The 18533-nt window shown below is 41.2% G+C and overlaps 2 protein-coding genes across 2 annotated transcripts in view; both read left to right on the forward strand.

Moving 5' to 3' along the window:
- LOC146504222 (cilia- and flagella-associated protein 337-like) overlaps nt 1-18533 on the forward strand; it is a 43604-nt gene that overhangs the window by 752 nt on the left and 24319 nt on the right. Inside the window, 9 exon segments of the mRNA XM_085130641.1 lie at nt 1947-2255; nt 4585-4758; nt 5289-5372; nt 5494-5586; nt 6880-7051; nt 9600-9767; nt 11349-11497; nt 12131-12364; nt 12697-12861. Of these exon segments, the coding sequence (XP_084986767.1) occupies nt 1947-2255; nt 4585-4758; nt 5289-5372; nt 5494-5586; nt 6880-7051; nt 9600-9767; nt 11349-11497; nt 12131-12364; nt 12697-12861 (1548 nt within the window).
- Nucleotides 12936-16744, forward strand: LOC146504223 (uncharacterized). Its single transcript, XM_085130640.1, has one exon. The coding sequence runs from the start codon at nt 15275-15277 to the stop codon at nt 16586-16588; it is 1314 nt and encodes a 437-aa protein (XP_084986766.1). The 5' UTR covers nt 12936-15274; the 3' UTR covers nt 16589-16744.

Here is an 18533-nt window from a genome sequence, read left to right on the forward strand (position 1 = left end):
TGTGAAAAAAAAATCCATGAATTCACATGGTAGGATTTGTAAAGAATTTATTCGTAAATCAGGGTGGAAAATAAGTATTTGGTCAATAACAAAAATACAACTCAATACTTTGTAACATAACCTTTGTTGGCAATAACAGAGGTCAAACGTTTACTATAGGTCTTTACCAGGTTTGCACACACAGTAGCTGGTATTTTGGCCCATTCCTCCATGCAGATCTTCTCAAGAGCAGTGATGTTTTGGGGCTGTCGCCGAGCAACACGGACTTTCAACTCCCGCCACAGATTTGCTATGGGGTTGAGGTCTGGAGACTGGCTAGGCCACTCCAGGACTTTCAAATGCTTCTTACGGAGCCACTCCTTTGTTGCCCGGGCGGTGTGTTTTGGATCATTGTCATGTTGGAAGACCCAGCCTCGTTTCATCTTCAAAGTTCTCACTGATGGAAGGAGGTTTTGGCTCAAAATCTCACGATACTTGGCCCCATTCATTCTGTCCTTAACACGGATCAGTCGTCCTGTCCCCTTGGCAGAAAAACAGCCCCATAGCATGATGTTTCCACCCCCATGCTTCACAGTAGGTATGGTGTTCTTGGGATGCAACTCAGTATTCTTCTTCCTCCAAACACGACGAGTTGAGTTTATACCAAAAAGTTCTACTTTGGTTTCATCTGACCACATGACATTCTCCCAATCCTCTGCTGTATCATCCATGTGCTCTCTGGCAAACTTCAGACGGGCCTGGACATGCACTGGCTTCAGCAGCGGAACACGTCTGGCACTGCGGGATTTGATTCCCTGCCGTTGTAGTGTGTTACTGATGGTGACCTTTGTTACTTTGGTCCCAGCTCTCTGCAGGTCATTCACCAGGTCCCCCCGTGTGGTTCTGGGATCTTTGCTCACCGTTCTCATGATCATTTTGACCCCACGGGATGAGATCTTGCGTGGAGCCCCAGATCGAGGGAGATTATCAGTGGTCTTGTATGTCTTCCATTTTCTGATGATTGCTCCCACAGTTGATTTTTTCACACCAAGCTGCTTGCCTATTGTAGATTCACTCTTCCCAGTCTGGTGCAGGTCTACAATTCTTTTCCTGGTGTCCTTCGAAAGCTCTTTGGTCTTGGCCATGGCGGAGTTTGGAGTCTGACTGGTTGAGGCTGTGGACAGGTGTCTTTTATACAGATGATGAGGTCAAACAGGTGCCATTCATACAGGTAACGAGTGGGGGACAGAAAAGCTTCTTACAGAAGACGTTACAGGTCTGTGAGAGCCAGGGATTTTCCTTGTTTGAGGTGACCAAATACTTATTTTCCACCCTGATTTACGAATAAATTCTTTACAAATCCTACCATGTGAATTCATGGATTTTTTTTTTCACATTCTGTCTCTCACAGTTGAAGTGTACCTCTGGTGCAAATTACTGACCTCTGTCATCATTTTAAGTGGGGGAACTTGCACAATCGGTGGCTGACTAAATACTTTTTTGCCCCACTGTATGTTACAAAATGAACACCTTGCTACAACAGCTACGACTTGAAGCTAATCTTAGCTATTAGCCTTACACCATACTACAATAGCTCAAACTTGAAACTAGTCTTAGCTGTCAGTCTTATACTTTGCTTCAATAACTGAGAGTTGAAACTAACCTTAGGTATTAGTCTTATACCTTACTATAATAGCTAAGAGATGCACTAGTTTTAGCTAACAGTTTCAAAGAGATTGGAGACATTGTTTACTGAGGTTAAAGTGCTCATGGACTTCTTTAAAGTGGGGGTACTTTTGGGGCAAAAAAAGGGAGGCTTTAAATAGCATGAAGCTACTTCCATCTTGTACATAGTCCACACTCATGATTGACCAACTTTGCTGATGCTGGGACTGCACTGGTTGGCTGTATTCAGCTGTGTGCCAAGATTGTGCAATATCTCACAATCCTGTTGCTGTTGAATGCAGGACTTCTCAGGTGCATCCCGCTCCTTGTCCCGAATTCAGTTCATCGATCTTGCTTGGTCATCAGTTGGCCACGGGTCCGAGGAGGAATATGGCTTCTTGTTCGACAGCGTGGTTCTCAGTCAGCAGCGCAATGGCCTCCTCCTGGACAGCGACACCTCAAAGGAGAAGGAATGCATTGACTGGGGAGGCCTATGCTCATTTCTGCTGATGGAGCTTTCCAATAAATTAAAGAACAACAAAACTGTTAGTGCGCCTTGCTGGAAGCCACCACGCACCCTCACCTGTCCACATCGAGACCCTGTTCAAAAGGTAAAAGGTCCTAGCAGAGACTTACATGAAGAAAAGTTTGTTATGAGAGTCATAGCATGTTGCCTTTTTTCCTTTTTTTTTTTCCTCAAACCAATGACCCTCTGCATGTTATCTAAAAACATTTTGACATTGGCAGTCTAGAGAATCCAAAACTCTGCTGACTGGATGGAATTGCACATTATTAAACATTGTGGAAGGAAACGTTCAAAAAGTATTAGGGTCTTGCTCATCAAAATGGCTCACTCCTTTGGAGATAAATGGCTCTGGACTCCTTTAACATCTATCAATTAATATGTAAATGAAGCAGCCGGTGTGGAGTCCCCACCGCTTTGGATAAAGTGACGGCTCATCACTTTAATCTTTCAATCCCGAGGATGTTGAAATGTCAGACTGTTGTGTCAGTTGTTTTCCAAGTGCCTGGAAGGTTTGACAGCCTTAAAGAGGCAGAGTATTGTTGCTTAGATAGCTTTCATTTCTGACCATTACTCCACTAGTTAAGTATCAAATAGAGACTATGGAAACAATGTACTGTATCTATAACCCTGGCAAATTTGTAGCAAGTAGTTTGTACACATTTCACTCAGGGCTTGGTGAAGACCAAAACTGAGCTAAAAGGAGTGAATTGTATTCATTAAATGGTAACACCAAATATTAATATTTGCTTTATGTCTGCTACAATTGTAGACCAAACTGTTGGGCAGTGCAACTTAAGAAAACACAAGTAAATAGAAAAATGCTGCAAAAGAACATTAAATGTTAAATAAAATACAGCAGAATCTGTCTATCTGTCTGTCTGTCTGCTATCTATATCTGTCTATCTATCTATCTGCTTCTGCTATCTATATCTGTCTATATATATGTGTATATATATATATATATATATATATATATATATATACATATATATAATGGAAGTGATTTTGAGGAGACGATAATGTGATGGAAGAGCTGCAGTAAACATGTAATATTATTTTCATGTTACATTACATTACATTGCAGTATTACATAGATCATACAGTTAGAACACACTTTATCTTGCATCTTTTTCTTCCTCAAAGTCACTTCTAGAGCTGCTCTGCCATGTAATTGTCTCACAAAATCACTTCTGGTGTTGGAAATTTCACATAACTCTGATGAGCTACAGCAACACAACAGCTCTAATAGCAAAGATATCTGCCTATAGCATGGTTCTAAGACTATAAGTACCCCTTGGTGCCAGTATTGGGAGGTTTTAGTAATACAAGCACATCCCCGAGACCTTGTGGACAGTCTGTCCCTCATTTGACCACTCAGTGCTGCTGACCAGCAGCACCCCACAGAACATGCTATTTCTGAAATGCTTGTCCTCGTCAGAGTTCCCCGGGTATTTGCGCCTGCCCATTTTACATGGTCCTATATTATTTGCTTCATCTACCACCCTTTCCTCCTGAACGTCGCTTTTCCCTATTACAAGCTAAATGGGAATCTACTGTATACACTGAAATACTTTAAGTACTAAAGTATACCATATACTGTTAAGTATAAAAGTTATTTTGTTGCCATTTAGCAGTTACAGGTTCACCGATACTTCATTGGGTACATACTTCAAATTGAATAACAGTTTTGTCTTCCAGCTTTTAAAGCAGTGAAAAAGCTGCTAAAAGAGCCCCAAAATGATAGCCCTTCGCTCGCACTAAAGATAAACACATTGTATCAGTTACTCACCAGCTGTATATCAATATGTAATTATAATAATTATGGATAAATGACATGCGAATCCGAGAGATCTTACAAAGGTACACTGTGAAAAGGGAGAAGACAGTAATTACGTTGCAGAACATCTGACCTCTTACCTCTGCTGTGAAATTTTAATAAACTACCTTTCATCAAAGATCTACTTTGTCTCTTGCTCATTAGATGCAGTCAGTTTCAAGCTTTTTAAAATGAATAAATTTATTTTTTGCAGCTCCAAGTTTTGTTCACCCAATAACTCCTGTAATGATTAATTCTCAATTTTATTAGATTCAGCACAGAACGGCTCCTTTTATTCACCTGTATCCAATGAGTGGAAGATTTAGTAGGGGCTCGTTTTTAGAGAACTTATATTAGAGTAGTTCTGCGGTTATAAAGTAGCCAGCGAGAACAGGAAAATTCAAGCCATAATTAATATTTTAAATTGGTTTTTAAAAGCTGTCTCCTCAGGTTTTAATAAATAACGCCACTCTCTAATGTAGCAAACTTCATTGGGGCATAAAGCTAAAGGCTGGTGTTACGGGCAAGTGTGAATTGTAGTGTTTCTGTGGATATTTTCTTCAAATGTTTTGCTTGTAATAACCTCTGGTCTCCTCAGGTGCTGTACCTGCAGAGTTCAGGTCAGTATCTGACTGTGAGTAAAGGAGGAAACGTAGGACTGCGGGATGCGGAGGACATGTCCCTTCTGCACACTCATCGACTGCAGAACAGCACAGTCGCACCCAAGGACCTCTGGGTCACAGATGTGGTGCTGCTGCAAAACGTGGACAAGGTGAACCTATCAACATACTGAGAGATGCATACCTAACTATTAATCAGTCCTCTCATCGATTACTGCTGCATCGTGGCTCCTGAAGCGTAGTTCAAGAAATATTATTCAAAGAAATGGATTTATAATTTAATAACTGATAAGTAGCCTCATTTAATGGAGCAGATATTGTATGGCACAGAGATAAACAAATACTCCACTCAATTAATGAATTATTGATCTGTGGCTTTGGTTAATTGCGTTTCAAACACGAAGCTGGTGCATAAAGATCAGAAAGTAAACATACATTTTTTAGTAATAACACCATCAATAATTGATTGTAAGTTTTAATTGGCATTTCTTTAAACTACAGATTTATGGATGCCATATTCTGTATTGTATAACCGCGTTGAATAACACATGAGGAATTTTTTTCCCTTTGTGCATTAATTAACAGTTTGGCAAACTGCTAAATCCTTGTTATATAATAGGGACAGGTTGCATGTCTCCATGTTTCTGTGTTTTCTAACAAACTCGATTTTCTTTAGCCTCAGATAGCTGTGGCTTTCACAAGTAAAGAGGTGTGTTTCTATGACTTCGTGTGTGAAAAGACCTTCAGCTGCAAGTGTAAACTCCAGGTAACAATGAGATGTTTTTCAGGGTTTTGTGTTATCTTCATATTACCATCAGCTTGATTCCATTGCATTATTAATAACATAAGAACTGGCAATATATCTCATATATTCTTATCTACTCTAGGGCTTGAACTTTACTCCTTGGTGTCTAGACTACTGGGTAGATCCCTGCAACCCTGACCAGGCTGTTCTCACTATAGGAGACATTGGAGGACGGGTAATACACACATACAAAGAAAAGCAAATGATTGAGAAGAAAAGAAAAAGAACTTGATTCAGTTTTATTTGTATGCCACCAAATCACAAGCAGTCGCTTCAAGTTACTTTATATTGTAAGGTAAAGACCTTAAACCACAGAAGCAAGAACTTGGCGTCAGTGGGAAGCAAAAAAAACCCCTTTTAACAGGAAGAAACCACCAGCAGAACCAGGCCCAGGGAGGGGCACCCATCTGCTGCAACGGAGGAGAAATTTATAACTAATGAGTAAATGCAGAGTGTTGTAGAAACACATGGAGCGTGAAAAAGAAACACCCCAGCAGCTTATAGCAGCATAGCTAGTGGAAGATTCAGGGTCCAGCCCTAACTGTATGCTTTATTAAAAAGGAAAGTTTTAAGCCTAATCTCAAATGTAGAAAGGGTGTCTGTCTCCCAAATCCAAACCGGGATCTGGTTCCACAGAAGAGGGGCCTTAAAGCTGAAGGCTCTGCTTCCCATTCTACTTTTGCATATCCTGCTGTCTGAGAGAAAAAAGTGCTCTAATGGGGTGATTCAGGCACCAGGCCTTTCACATAAGATGGGGGCTGATTATTCAAGACCTTGTATGTAACGAGAAGGATTTGAAATTTGATTCTGGATTTAACAGCGAGCCAATGAAGAGAAGCCAATATGGGAGAAATATGTTTCTGCCAGTACTCTTTAGATCAACTGAAGGCTTTTTTAGGGAGTTTTTAGGACATCTTGATAATAATGAATTACTGTAGTCTAGCCTAGAAGTAGTAAATGCATGAACTAGTTTACTAAAGAACAAGAGAGGAAGGCGTTATCCTCATTATCCACATATGTGTTCATTATGTTACTATAGGTTCAGGCTGCCATGGGACTTTGTGTGATGCAATGAGCACTTATGCTCCACTTGCCTCTTTTCTCTCCCTATTTATAAACCACTGCAGCATGTCATTAAACCCTTGTCTTGTCTCTCCCTTAGTCTGTTTTGTCCTGCCTCCATATGCTCTCTTTCTTCTCTTTCTCTTTCCCCTCACACCCAACCGCTCACGGCAGATGGCTGATCCTCTGTGAGCCCGGTTCTGCTGGAGGCTTCTTCCTGTTAAAAAGTCATTTTTCCTCCCCACTGTCGCAAAGTGACCCCCTATGAGCTAAAGAATGTAAGGTCTTTACCTTACATTATAAAGCGCCTTGAGGTAACTGTTGTTGTGATTTGGCGCTACATAAATAAATCTGAATCGAACAGGTCCACTGCTCAACAACTGTGAGTGTCTGTGTATATTCCCAGGTCAGTGCTTTATATTTCACCTCAGCCCAGATCTTCCTGTTTGAGAGATTCAGTCTGAGGACAGACTCTGACTCAGCAGACATCATCCTTTGGGATGATCTGACCAAAGGCAAGCATCGCTCCTGTTACACCGTGACACACCAAGCACACGCGCCTGGCTGGGTTAGAAAAGGTAGAAAGTACACACACACACACACACACACACACACACACACACACACACACACACACACACACACACACACACAAACCATCAAAGAGACATAAGCATACTAACAAACCCCTCTCTCTTTAATTATAGCCTAAAATTCTTGTAAAAGTGCATGTCTTTGTTGCAGCTGTAGTTTCTCTTTTGTTGTCTTGTCCCAGTGAAAACTCTGTTTGCACATCTGCTATTTCATATGGTATGCAAAAGAAGGAGCCAGCTGAAATAGCCTGCATGAGCAGCGATAATCAGAACCCAAATGCTTCTGTTTGTCATTCCTGTGCACAACTGTATTCAGCCTCAGGTTAAAAAAAAAAAAAAAAGCAGCTCTCCAGTATCAGGTCAGAATGAAATCAGGAGTATATCCGATAGAAACAACACATTCTGGGTGTCAGACCTACTTAACACACCCATGCAAACACAGACACACACACTTTACCCTTCACACCTGGGATGAGAGCCACAGGCTTGCTTGGTCACCTCTCCGGTGTAGTTGCAATAACAGCTTATGCAACACAATGAAAACGCCTGGGTGTGTCCCGGTCACTGGTGCACGCACGCTGACACACATGCAGTGAGTCCTGAGTCATTCTCTTCATAGCCAGACTTTTTACTGCTGATATAAAGTCAGGAACTTGAGGTCTGGCTTGCTGAGATCCCCCCCACCCCACTGCAGCTCAGCGTGGGTAACAAAGAGGTCGCTTAGTTTTATCTCGATTGCATCATTTGGACAGAGGCTCTCTGAAGAGTTATTGGGCTGTTTGATAATGATTCAGCCGAGACAACGCTCTGAGGCTGGATTCGCTGAAAGGGGGGGGGGGGAATCCTGATAAAAGGGAAAACAAGAATAAAGCACGTATAAATAAGCCCAATAAATGGGGAAAAAGGAATAACAAAGAATGGGGAAACAAAGGATACAATGGCAAAACAATAAAAGCTTTAGTTAAATGAAAATTTTACAATCTGTGAGTGCACATGCACGTGAATCGGCAAGAGAACGCTTGTTTGTGTGTGGGCGTGTGTGTCGTCATTTCTGACTGTAAGTAAAGGCAGCCCGCGTGAATGCATGTGTGTGTGTTTGCATGCCTCTGGGGTGCTGGTGCTTTTTCTTTTGAAGTTTCCCACCCTGCAGTATGAGTGGGCTGTGTACCATTAGACATGCCTGGTTATCCAGACCTCCAAACCTTCAGGCTCATGGGCCACCAGAGAGCGGAGGAGAGGAAGGAGAGAGAGTCACCGGTGGATCAGTGAGGGGAAATTGAGAGCAAATTAGGAGGAAATTGGGATGGACAACAGTCCTATAAGGACAAAGAATGAGAAGTGCAAGGAAGGGGTGTGTTAGTGATGGAGAGAGCGTGTAGGTAACATAAAAATCTCCCATAACGTGGAGCGATTTATCGCACAACATGAGAGGTTTGCTTTGATATAAACACACAATGACTCCTGCTGTTTCTGTGTTATTTCCCATCTCAGCAGTGAAAGTGCGAGAATAGCTGCAGCACCGGCTAAGGAAGCAGATGTTCTGTATCTGAGTCTGCATCACAACTAGTTTGATGAGCTGTGCTTGTCAATGAATAAGAGAAGGGATCATTAATCAATGATGAGTCACCACGCGCTGAAAATCTGAAAATCCACTAATCTCTTAAATTCACGGAGCGGAGCAAAGATGGGATGCGTGAAGTGTATTCAGATATAATTATTTGCCCCAAGCTCTCCAGCCAGTGTTTGACCTACGACTTGTCACATGCCATCTCAAAACCAGCCCTTAGCTTGTGCAGGCTTTGAAAGTTAAGCAGCCTCTAATAGAGACATGTGGCAACCAATTTAGCCGGTCTCAATCAAAGTCTTAATTGAGATAGATGGTGATGCAAGATCCATTACGTTTTCTGTAATACCAGTGAGCAAATCATAACCGCCTAATTCTATGCTATATTGAGCTCCTGAGAATTGGTCGGTTTACTATACGGCTGCGGTCATTGCACATTTAGCGCAACCGTTTCAGAGAGTGGATGGATATCCTTTGGAGCCGTGCTAGTGAGAGCATTTTGGCATCAGCAGGGAGAAGGATATAATTTGAGGAAATGAAAGAAGATGAGCAGTGTGTCATCATCAAAATATGTTGCAATGTTATTTTTATATGGAATTTGTCAAGTTTGAAACTAATTTAGTCACTCTGCCAGTAACTTTTGCTGTTTACACAGGAAGGCAGCAGCTATTGTTTAGGATTATTTTCTTCTCTTGAAATTAGTTTGTAGATAAAAAGCCTATTGCTGTGTTTGTACAAGCCATACAGCTTTTCCTTTATGATGAAACCAGTTGTAGTTATTGTGGATTGGAAGACGATGACAAATAAGCAGCTCCTAATGCTAAAGCAGAAATTTACAATGACATAAGCTGCAGAAATGTTAATATAATGTCATACTATCTACTTGCTTTTTTCTGGATGGAGTCAAGCTAACTACAGTATGCCACTTCTGATTTACTTTCACTTTTCTGACTATTATGCCTCTTGCAGTGCGTTACCTGGGCTCACTTGAGGCCTTTGTGTCGTGCACCATCGCACCACAGAGCAGCATGGTGATTGGCTGGAGGGAAAAGGAAAGCACGAGCCTACGGATCACTTCTTACTCTACAAAGGACGGTGTGTGGGACGTCGACTTCCATGTTGGACTTGGCCTGTTAGGTGGGTCCAAACGAAGTGGCTGTACAACATAAAGTATGATGGCATAGATTTATAGTAAAATTTAATTTTCAAGGTTTTAGTTATTATGTCTTTACCATGAATTGAAATTTGGCAAATGCAATCTCAGATGAAGACTCTGACATTATTTATTTCACAAAAACTGAGATAAAATGCAGAAGTATGTAAAACAAACTATGTGCTCCTCATGATTCAAAGCATCACTGTTCTGGATGACGAGCTTTAGCTGTCAGACAGATGGCCTCACATGTGACTCTAATATGTTAGTATTCAGTTCATTGTCCACTCAATGATCCTAACGTCCTGTGACTGCAAAACAAGCTCAGATCATCAGCCCTCCACCACCGTGCTCGACATTAAGTATGCTTGCGTTGATGGCGCTGTGCATTATGGCCAAAACCTTCTGCTTTTACATGCAAATGGTCACTTAATCAGGTACATTTGATTATTAGCACCTGGCTGCTAATTACCTTCTTAATTCCTATGGAAGCAGTAAGGTTGTACACAGTGTAATATGTCATGTTTTGTCATTTTGTCTGTTGTTGTTCACTTAAGGCCGTATTAACCTCAGATTGCATTTAGCTGCCTTTTTATTATGCCTGATAGAACCTTGAACGAAAGAGGCTGCACTTTGTTTTTACCATGAGTGTATATGAATCATATTTATTCACTTGAAGGTTTTCATTTCAGGTTTAAGTTAGAGGTTTTACATGCTCATCAACATAAAAAAACAAAAAAACCTCTAATGATTGTACACTATCTATTAAATGTCTAATGTACCATACCATGTGCTTCTAAATAATTGTAAAAACGTGAATGCTTTTACAGTTCTCAATCAATCAACTTAAATTTACTAACAATGCATCATCAAAACTGTCAAATGCCTCATTGAACAGTAAATTGGTTGTGGTGGTGGAGGGGGCTGGGAGCGGTATTGTTCCCTGGAAATAACTGCAATTAATCTCTCCGTTAATTTGGGAGCTGTTCAGACCTGGCACTGAAATGTCTCTTTTGATGATCAGTCAGTTCACCCTTGGGATTAAAATGCATCTTGAGTTGACCACCTGTAATTGGATCTCACTACCCCACTCTGTATGCGAGTGAGCTTTACATAATTTCGATTTGCAAAGACTCGAGATCAAAGTCCGGCACAAGTCCATTTCTTAAACCTACGTTTGACCGGACCTGCTACCAGAATCAACATGCAGTTATCTCCAAGCCGGAATGTACTGAGATCTGACAGATTTTTGCATAAGGCTGTTGGCCAACTGTGCATGTAAATAAATAAATAGTGAGTAAACCTGTTTGTTTAATCACAGGTGGGCTCATGGTGGGGTGGATTTGACTTGGAGGGGACCCAAGTCAAATCCGTTTGATCTTCATTTGCAAACGGAAGTCATGTAAATGATTATCTCCATATAGAGAGGAAAAGTCACCGGAAGACACTGGACATGCATTCTTATGCCAGGTGTGAACTAACATGCCTGGAGCTGTCCGCTTGTGTTAGGATCACAAAGAAGCCTGTTACTTCCAAGTCTGAATGGTGCCTCTGATTGGTTGTAGCCACAGCAGGTGTGGATCATCACGTCTTGCTGTGGAATCCTTACGTGACCTCTGAGCCGGTGTGTGCCCTTGGTGGACACACAAGCCCCGTCATTGCTGTCTGCTTCCTGCAGACCAAGCAACAACTCCTCAGCTACTCCAAAGATAAGGTAGGAGTGTCCTTCAGTGGGTGCGCAGACCCGCTACTAGTGCAGATAATGTAGAGATGAAGAGCCCCGTAATTGTAATATTAATTGTTATTCCTTGCTTTAATTACTGCAGACGAACGAGGTGTTGGGGACAAGCCTGTTTCACATTTTTCTTGCCACTGTCAGCTGGTGTTTCTTTTAAAGCCTTGTTTTATTTTCTGATGCAAAGAGGATGTTGGTGCTTCTGTTGCTTTTCCTCTCCCTGTTGTAGCACCGTGCATGTTTGCCTTCTCTTTGGCTTTTCTGAAGAGAATGAATATTTTAGAAGTGATTTATGTTCCATCTGCCTCTGCTCAAACACCATCTGCCACTGCAAGAAACTCTGGAGGCTTTACCTCAGTTCACTCTGAAAGAATTTCTGGAGCAGCGACAGGCATGTTGTTGCCGTTAGAAGCAATATGGCCACTAAAACTGCAACCAGAGGAGCAGTTCTTCATGGTGCAACAATGTATTTGTTTGGTAATCACTGAATAAAAGTTTTTTTGTAGGAACGATAGCTTTTAGTGGCACTTTTCCTTTTTAGGAACATGTGGATATGTACCAAAATATCTGCCCTTAAGCACAGACACATAAGAGACCTTATTATCCTTCCAGGTGCTCTGTCTGTGGGACGTGTCCAGCCAGCTGTGCACACACCGTCTGGCCGGTGTCTTTCCAAACATACAGGGGGACACACACCCCTTCCTGTTTCTCAATGAGGAGCGCCAGCACCTCGTGCTTTCATTCAACAGCCTGCTTCTCCTGCTGGAATCCAAGAGGGAGGAGAAGAAGACCAGTAGCCATGAACATCCTGTTACCTGTGTGCTGTATAACAGTCGGTTCAGACAGGTATGCCAGTGACATGGTCTTCTGTGACCTGCTGTTTTATTTCTTTGTGTTTCCACATGTACAATTAGTACAATAGGTAAGTTCTCCAGTTCTTCTCACTCCTCTTAACAAGCTGTTTCCCACTTACACGGCAGCAGACACCAAACAAGTGAAAATGAGCACCTATTGTGCAACACTCGTGCTTTTCTTCCTCCTCTTGTTCCCATTATGTATTCTTCAGCGGTGGCTTAGCGCTAAAATAAGCGTGGAGAATGGATTGGTTATCTGAGCATCATTAAAGAATGCATTAGCGCCTTTGCTGTAGCATAACATGGATCAAACTCTCTCTGCAGGTAGTCAGCAGCGACTCTGCCTCTTCTGTGATCTTCTGGCTGACTGACACAGGACAAAAGGTCAAGCAGTTCCACCGTTGCCATGGTGATGCTGAGATCTCCACCATGGCCCTGGACGTTACGCAGACCCGACTGTTTACCGCGGGCGCCGACGGAGAGGTCAAAGTAGGTGGACAGGCGTATGCACACACACACACACGCTCACACGGATTTGTACGGCTATGAAGATGCACAGTACAGCTGCAGGCCAGACCTCATGGAAATGTTAAAGCCTGAGTGAAATACAAAAGTAAAGTGTGAATTAATGTGGAGTAGCAGCTTTTTAGGACAATGTTTCTAGGAAATTGTTGTATTTACTCCTGATATGGGCACTACAAAATAGATGTGTGCAGCTGCAAACCAGCATGGTTACATTTACATCAGCTGCGACTCACTGTGTTAGATTATTGTGTGATTAACTGTTGGCTAATGGCCAAACGTGGATTTGAAGGGACAACACCAGCTTTTTGACAAACTGGCACAAATTTCCCCCCGAAAATGGTAAAATGGTTGGCGTTTGTCTCTAATGGGTCTAAAGGTACTTGCCAATTCCCCACTGGCTCACTGTGTGTTGGAGACTATCAGAGGTGATTATCAGATGATATACGTTGTAAGACAAATAATATTCCTAAGAATTTAGATTTAGCAATATCATTTAGTGTTCCCCTTTGTATCTCTAGCTGTGTCAAGCTGATGTGGGTGCTTTATGGCAATGCTGAATATTTTTCAGTGTGAGGAAGAATATTTTTTGTTTGCTGTATTGTTATTTTATCACTTCACAATATTAAGTTTTCTTTTACAAGTTTATATCTTCATTAATATGAAATAATACTTTATTTTGTATCGCCTTAACTTCCGTCAGAAATAACACTGTGTTTTGAGTTCATTCCTGCCTCCGTGAGCTTGCGTTTGGGTCCTCATCCTGCCTGCCCAGAGCCTAATCATGACAGAATCAAATCTTACTGATCTCATTTACATTTTTCAGGGTTTGCAGGATATGCTATAATGTGTAATCCTGCCTCTACACCGCCACAGTGAATATTACATCAAAAAAATCCAGATGTGATTGAAATTCAAGGGGTTTGACCAACATTTTGTTGTACCAATTTAGGACAGTTAATGCTTTTAATACATAAACAGTGGCTCGAAGGTAACTGGACAATCTAACATAATTTTAACTGGAAGTATTATTTTTAATAGTTGGATGAAAATCCTTTGCAGTCGATGACTGCCTGATGTCTAGAACGTGGACGTGAACAAATGCTACGTTTGCTCCCTTGAGTTGCTCTGCCGGTCCACCTTCAGTTGCTGCTTGTTTGTGGGTCTCTCTGCATTCACGTTTGTATTCAGTAACTGAAAAGCTGCATTGCTGGGTTTAGATCAGGTGACTGATATATCCTGTTTCTTTTGTCTTGAGAAACTCTTGGGTGACTTTCAAGGTATGCGATGAGTCATTATCCATTTACACTGTTAAACTCTGATCAGTTACACAGTGTTTGGCTGAATCTGAGCAGAAAGTATAGTCCTGTACACTTCACGCAGTTAACACTCACATCAATAAACACTAGTGACTGAGTTCCACTGGCAGCCGACATCTTAACAGAGCTGACAGGCAGTCGTGCCTCTCTGAGAGAGATCACAACTTGGTTAAATGCTGTGAAATTGTTTTATTTAACCATGGAAATAATTCTGTCATCATGCACTTTATGTGTCTTCTGTGGTCTGTCAGGCCTTTTTGGTGTTGCTGAGCATTCTTCCGCTTAAGAATGAACCATGTTGTTGATTTAATCCTTCCTAAAGTTTTTGCTGAACGTTTTTTTGGGCCCTGCGACAGACTGGCAACCTGTCCAGGGTGTACCCCGCCTTTCGCCCTGTGACAGCTGGGATAGGCTCCAGCGCCCCCCGCGACCCTGAAAAGGATAAGCGGAAGCGAATGGATGAATGGATGGATGGATATTTCAGGCATTGGTTTTTGTCCCTAACTTGCACTGATATCTCATTGGACCTCATACATGAAATTACAATGAAAAGCGATAAAAATACAAATTCAACACTTATGCTTTGTTTATTTATTAAACTGTGTCATTGTCCAAAAAAATTGAGCCCAACAGTACATATTGTGACACATGGAGTGCTTTTCCCTGCATATACAATCACTTAGCAAGGCCATGATGATTCACTTGGTAAAGTAAATCCGCTTGGCATCTTTCTTGGCCTTAAGACAACAATTCTGATGGCTAAAGATCCAAACGGGACCAAAAAAAACAAAACAACAACAACAACAACAACAACAAAAAAAAACAGTTTAAAAAAAAATACACCATTCCAAAATGTCTTGTGACAATCTCATTGGCTTAGGGAGTGATGATGTCATAGGGAGATCTTAAGAATCTTAAGTCCTTTGATGTTTTTCCTTAAGTAGGGGTGAGAAACAGCAAGTTTTAGTTCATTTTAGCAGCATCTGTGTTTGCAGCCTACAAAACGTTCACCACAGAAACATTTGGAAAGCTCTTCAAAGTCATCGTATAGAAAGTCCAACATGTTTCCAAGAAAAAAACCACCAATTCAAAAAGATTACGCCCCCTGTCCTTCCTGGCGTGGCCGGCCAATTTCCCCAAATGGCGTCTCATCTTTCCAAAGGGCATTAGAGGAGAGTAGGAAGGAAAACTACCTTCTCCAGAAAAAAATGCAACAAATTGAAGAAGAGAAACTTCAACTGGAGGACAAGTGTAGACGAATGGAAGCCCAAAATAAAGAGCTAGAAGAAAGACAACAGCGCCAGCCGGACATAAAAATTATTAATGAGGGCTGGGGAATCAAGTTTGCTCAGACCCGAGAGCAGATTGTGCACCTCATTAAAGAAAACAGGCAAAAGAGTGCAGAACTAAAAGAAATGACCAACCAGCTCCAAGACAAGAAAACGATGAGTGATAAGATACAACGGGATCTCCAATACATGGACCGAAAAAATCGGCTCCTCCAAAGACAGCTCCATGAAGCTGTGGAAGAAAAGAATAAATTCCTCCAACAGAAGGAAGAGCAGGACAAAAAGCAACGAGACATGCAACACGAACTGAAGAGCATGCAGGAAAAATACCAAATGCTGAAAGAAAGCCTGGATGAAACATTGCGCCAAAATAAAGACCTTCTTCAACAGAAAGAGCAACAACAAGAAAGACTGAAAGAAGGAAAACGTATCGTCCAGGACTTTGAGTCTAAAAATCTAAAACTGCAAGAGTTTTGTAATCAGCTGGAGGACAAAGCAACTAAAGTGGAAGAAGAAAAGGACAAACTAGAGAAACGGTGCTCGCAGATGCAGAAAAGGATTGATCAGATAGCGAGAAACAACTCCGAGCTCATTAAGTGGATTTTGGTGGAATTCAATAACTTGAAGCGTGAAAACACTCAAATGCAGGCGCAAAAACAACAAGAAGACAAAATACATGAAGACCTGCAGCTCACACTCCAAGAAATCCAGAAAAGAAACGAGCAGTTAGAAGACAAGCACAAAGAGGTCCAACAGAGAAATGCAGACATGCACAAGGACAAGCTGATACAGGAGGCAACATCCAAACAACTCAAAGACAAGCTTGAAGAACAACAAGCAACATTGGAAGAGGTGGAACAAAGATGTGAGAAACTTGAAAAGCAAAACGCAGAAACAATCGATGAGCTGAGAAATCTCATCCTGGAAAAAAAAGCGCTCGTGGAAAAGTGCATGAAAAAAAAGAAAAAATGGTTCCGCTTGTTCCAGAGGAGAGACGCTACTGCTTCCTCACCTGATGTAGCCTCGTCTTGCTCCACCTCTGTTAAACCCCCGAACCAGTCCCGGCAGTTGACTGTCCCCTCCTGAGCCTGGTTCTGCCGAAGGTTTCTGCCCGTTTAAAGGCAGTTTTTCCTCCCCACTGTCGCCAAGTGCTTGCTCAGAGGGGATTGTTGGGGTTTTCTCACCTCTACCTTTTTTCTTCATTTACTTGTTTAACTTTTTTCATTATTACTTCATTTTACCTTTTTTTTACTTGCTTGCATTTACTTGCTTGTTTAACTTTTTTTTCAACTTATCTAAATAATAAACCAATTAAATTTATCCTTTGAGTATTTTTCATCTCATCTTTACAGAACTTTTCCAAAACATTTTCAAACATTCAGATTTGTCTTTTATTTTCTTCTTGAAACCTCATAAATGGTGAACTTAAAAACCCGGAATATGGTTTGAAACATGGTTTCAGCTGAAACTGGCACATCATGCTTGAGTGTGTGTGTGTGTGTGTGTGTGTCAGGGTATCACTAGTTAGGTCATCATGTTTAGACTCATTCACTCCAAATTTATTTAGGCCAAATCTTTAAAACAGTGTCATTTCATACACATTTTCAATTGACTTCAATCGCACAAATGCAGAAATAATTATTTGCAGTATCTTATTTATTATGAGAATGTCATGACTGATCATTTGTACCTACACCACCAAAAATCGGGGCAAAAGGGAGGAGATCATGTTTAATCGGTTATAAGAAAAGGTTAGAAATATAAGTGCTGACATGAGCAGTGTCCACAGAAACCTCTGAATCTCAGCTCAAAGCTCAAATAAACCATTTCTAATAATAATATGAAACTAAACTGGGAAGTCATAAAGGAACTGACTCACGAGGAAACACATGGAAGGGCACACAGTCATGAGGGAGAAAGCGACACAGAACTGAGGGAGACGCGGACATAAATACACAGAGGTTTAACGAGGGAAGTGGGAGCACACGGGGAACACAGCTGAAAAAGATAATTGTAACGAGACAGGGCAGGAGTGAACACAACATGACGCATACTGACTGTCAAAGTAAAACAGGAAGTACACAGAGGTTCAGACAGGAGGAGAGAGAGAGCACAGACATAACAGGCTGGGGAAAACATTGAATGAAACACAAGGAGGGGAGACGAGGGCTCACAGAAACAGAGGGGCACACAGGGGGTAAAAGTCACAAGGTGAAATCAAATAAGGAACAACTTAACAGAGCAACCCAGGAACCGTGGCCTAAATAAAGAACAAAATACAAAAATACATAAAAACTAAGAATGCTGGGCCAACATGGCCCAGGACCATGACAGATTCGTTAGATCTAAATATTTATTTATGAGAAAAATCTGTTTTCTTACACTGTCGTTTGTCACTAGATCTCCTCGGGGCAGAATCCTATCTTGCACAATTTCTTCTTTGTTGGTAGTTTAAAGATCTTTTAGCTGGTAAGCCATTTCCTCATTTAGTAAGCTCTAGTTAAGTTTCAGTGTCTGGAAATAATGTTACAAATATTAATGTTGATTTTTTTTTACCAAATTGTAGTGGAATCATTTCAGTCAGACTAATCAGACTAGCACATATGTTTGCAATCCAGTTTTTACTACAAAAATAACAGCTGTGAGAATCTCGAACATAATAATGAGTTTTAATCATTACTGAACATGTAATAAAAAGAGCTTTGTGAGCTTTGTTCAGTAGATTTCGCTCGTAGAAATTTCCGTTTTCTAAGTTATTTGTTTCCAGATGTTTGCAGTGGCATTATGTTTGGATCCCAAGCTGCTCCTGCTTCACACACAAAGGAGCTTCTGACTGAATTACAGATATTTCTCATGTAATTTCAACTAATGGAAACTCTAATTCAAGATATCTGTAATTACATTTCAGCTATAGAAAAGGAAACTCTCAGATATCATTAACATCATTTTTGAATAGTTAGAATTACAGCTCAAGATATCTACAACCTCATTCTGACTAGTTAACCCCTCATTTAAAACGTATAATGAGGAG

The sequence above is a fragment of the Neolamprologus multifasciatus genome, chromosome 14, assembly GCF_963576455.1.
Source record: "Neolamprologus multifasciatus chromosome 14, fNeoMul1.2, whole genome shotgun sequence".
NCBI classification, from domain to species: domain Eukaryota; kingdom Metazoa; phylum Chordata; class Actinopteri; order Cichliformes; family Cichlidae; genus Neolamprologus; species Neolamprologus multifasciatus.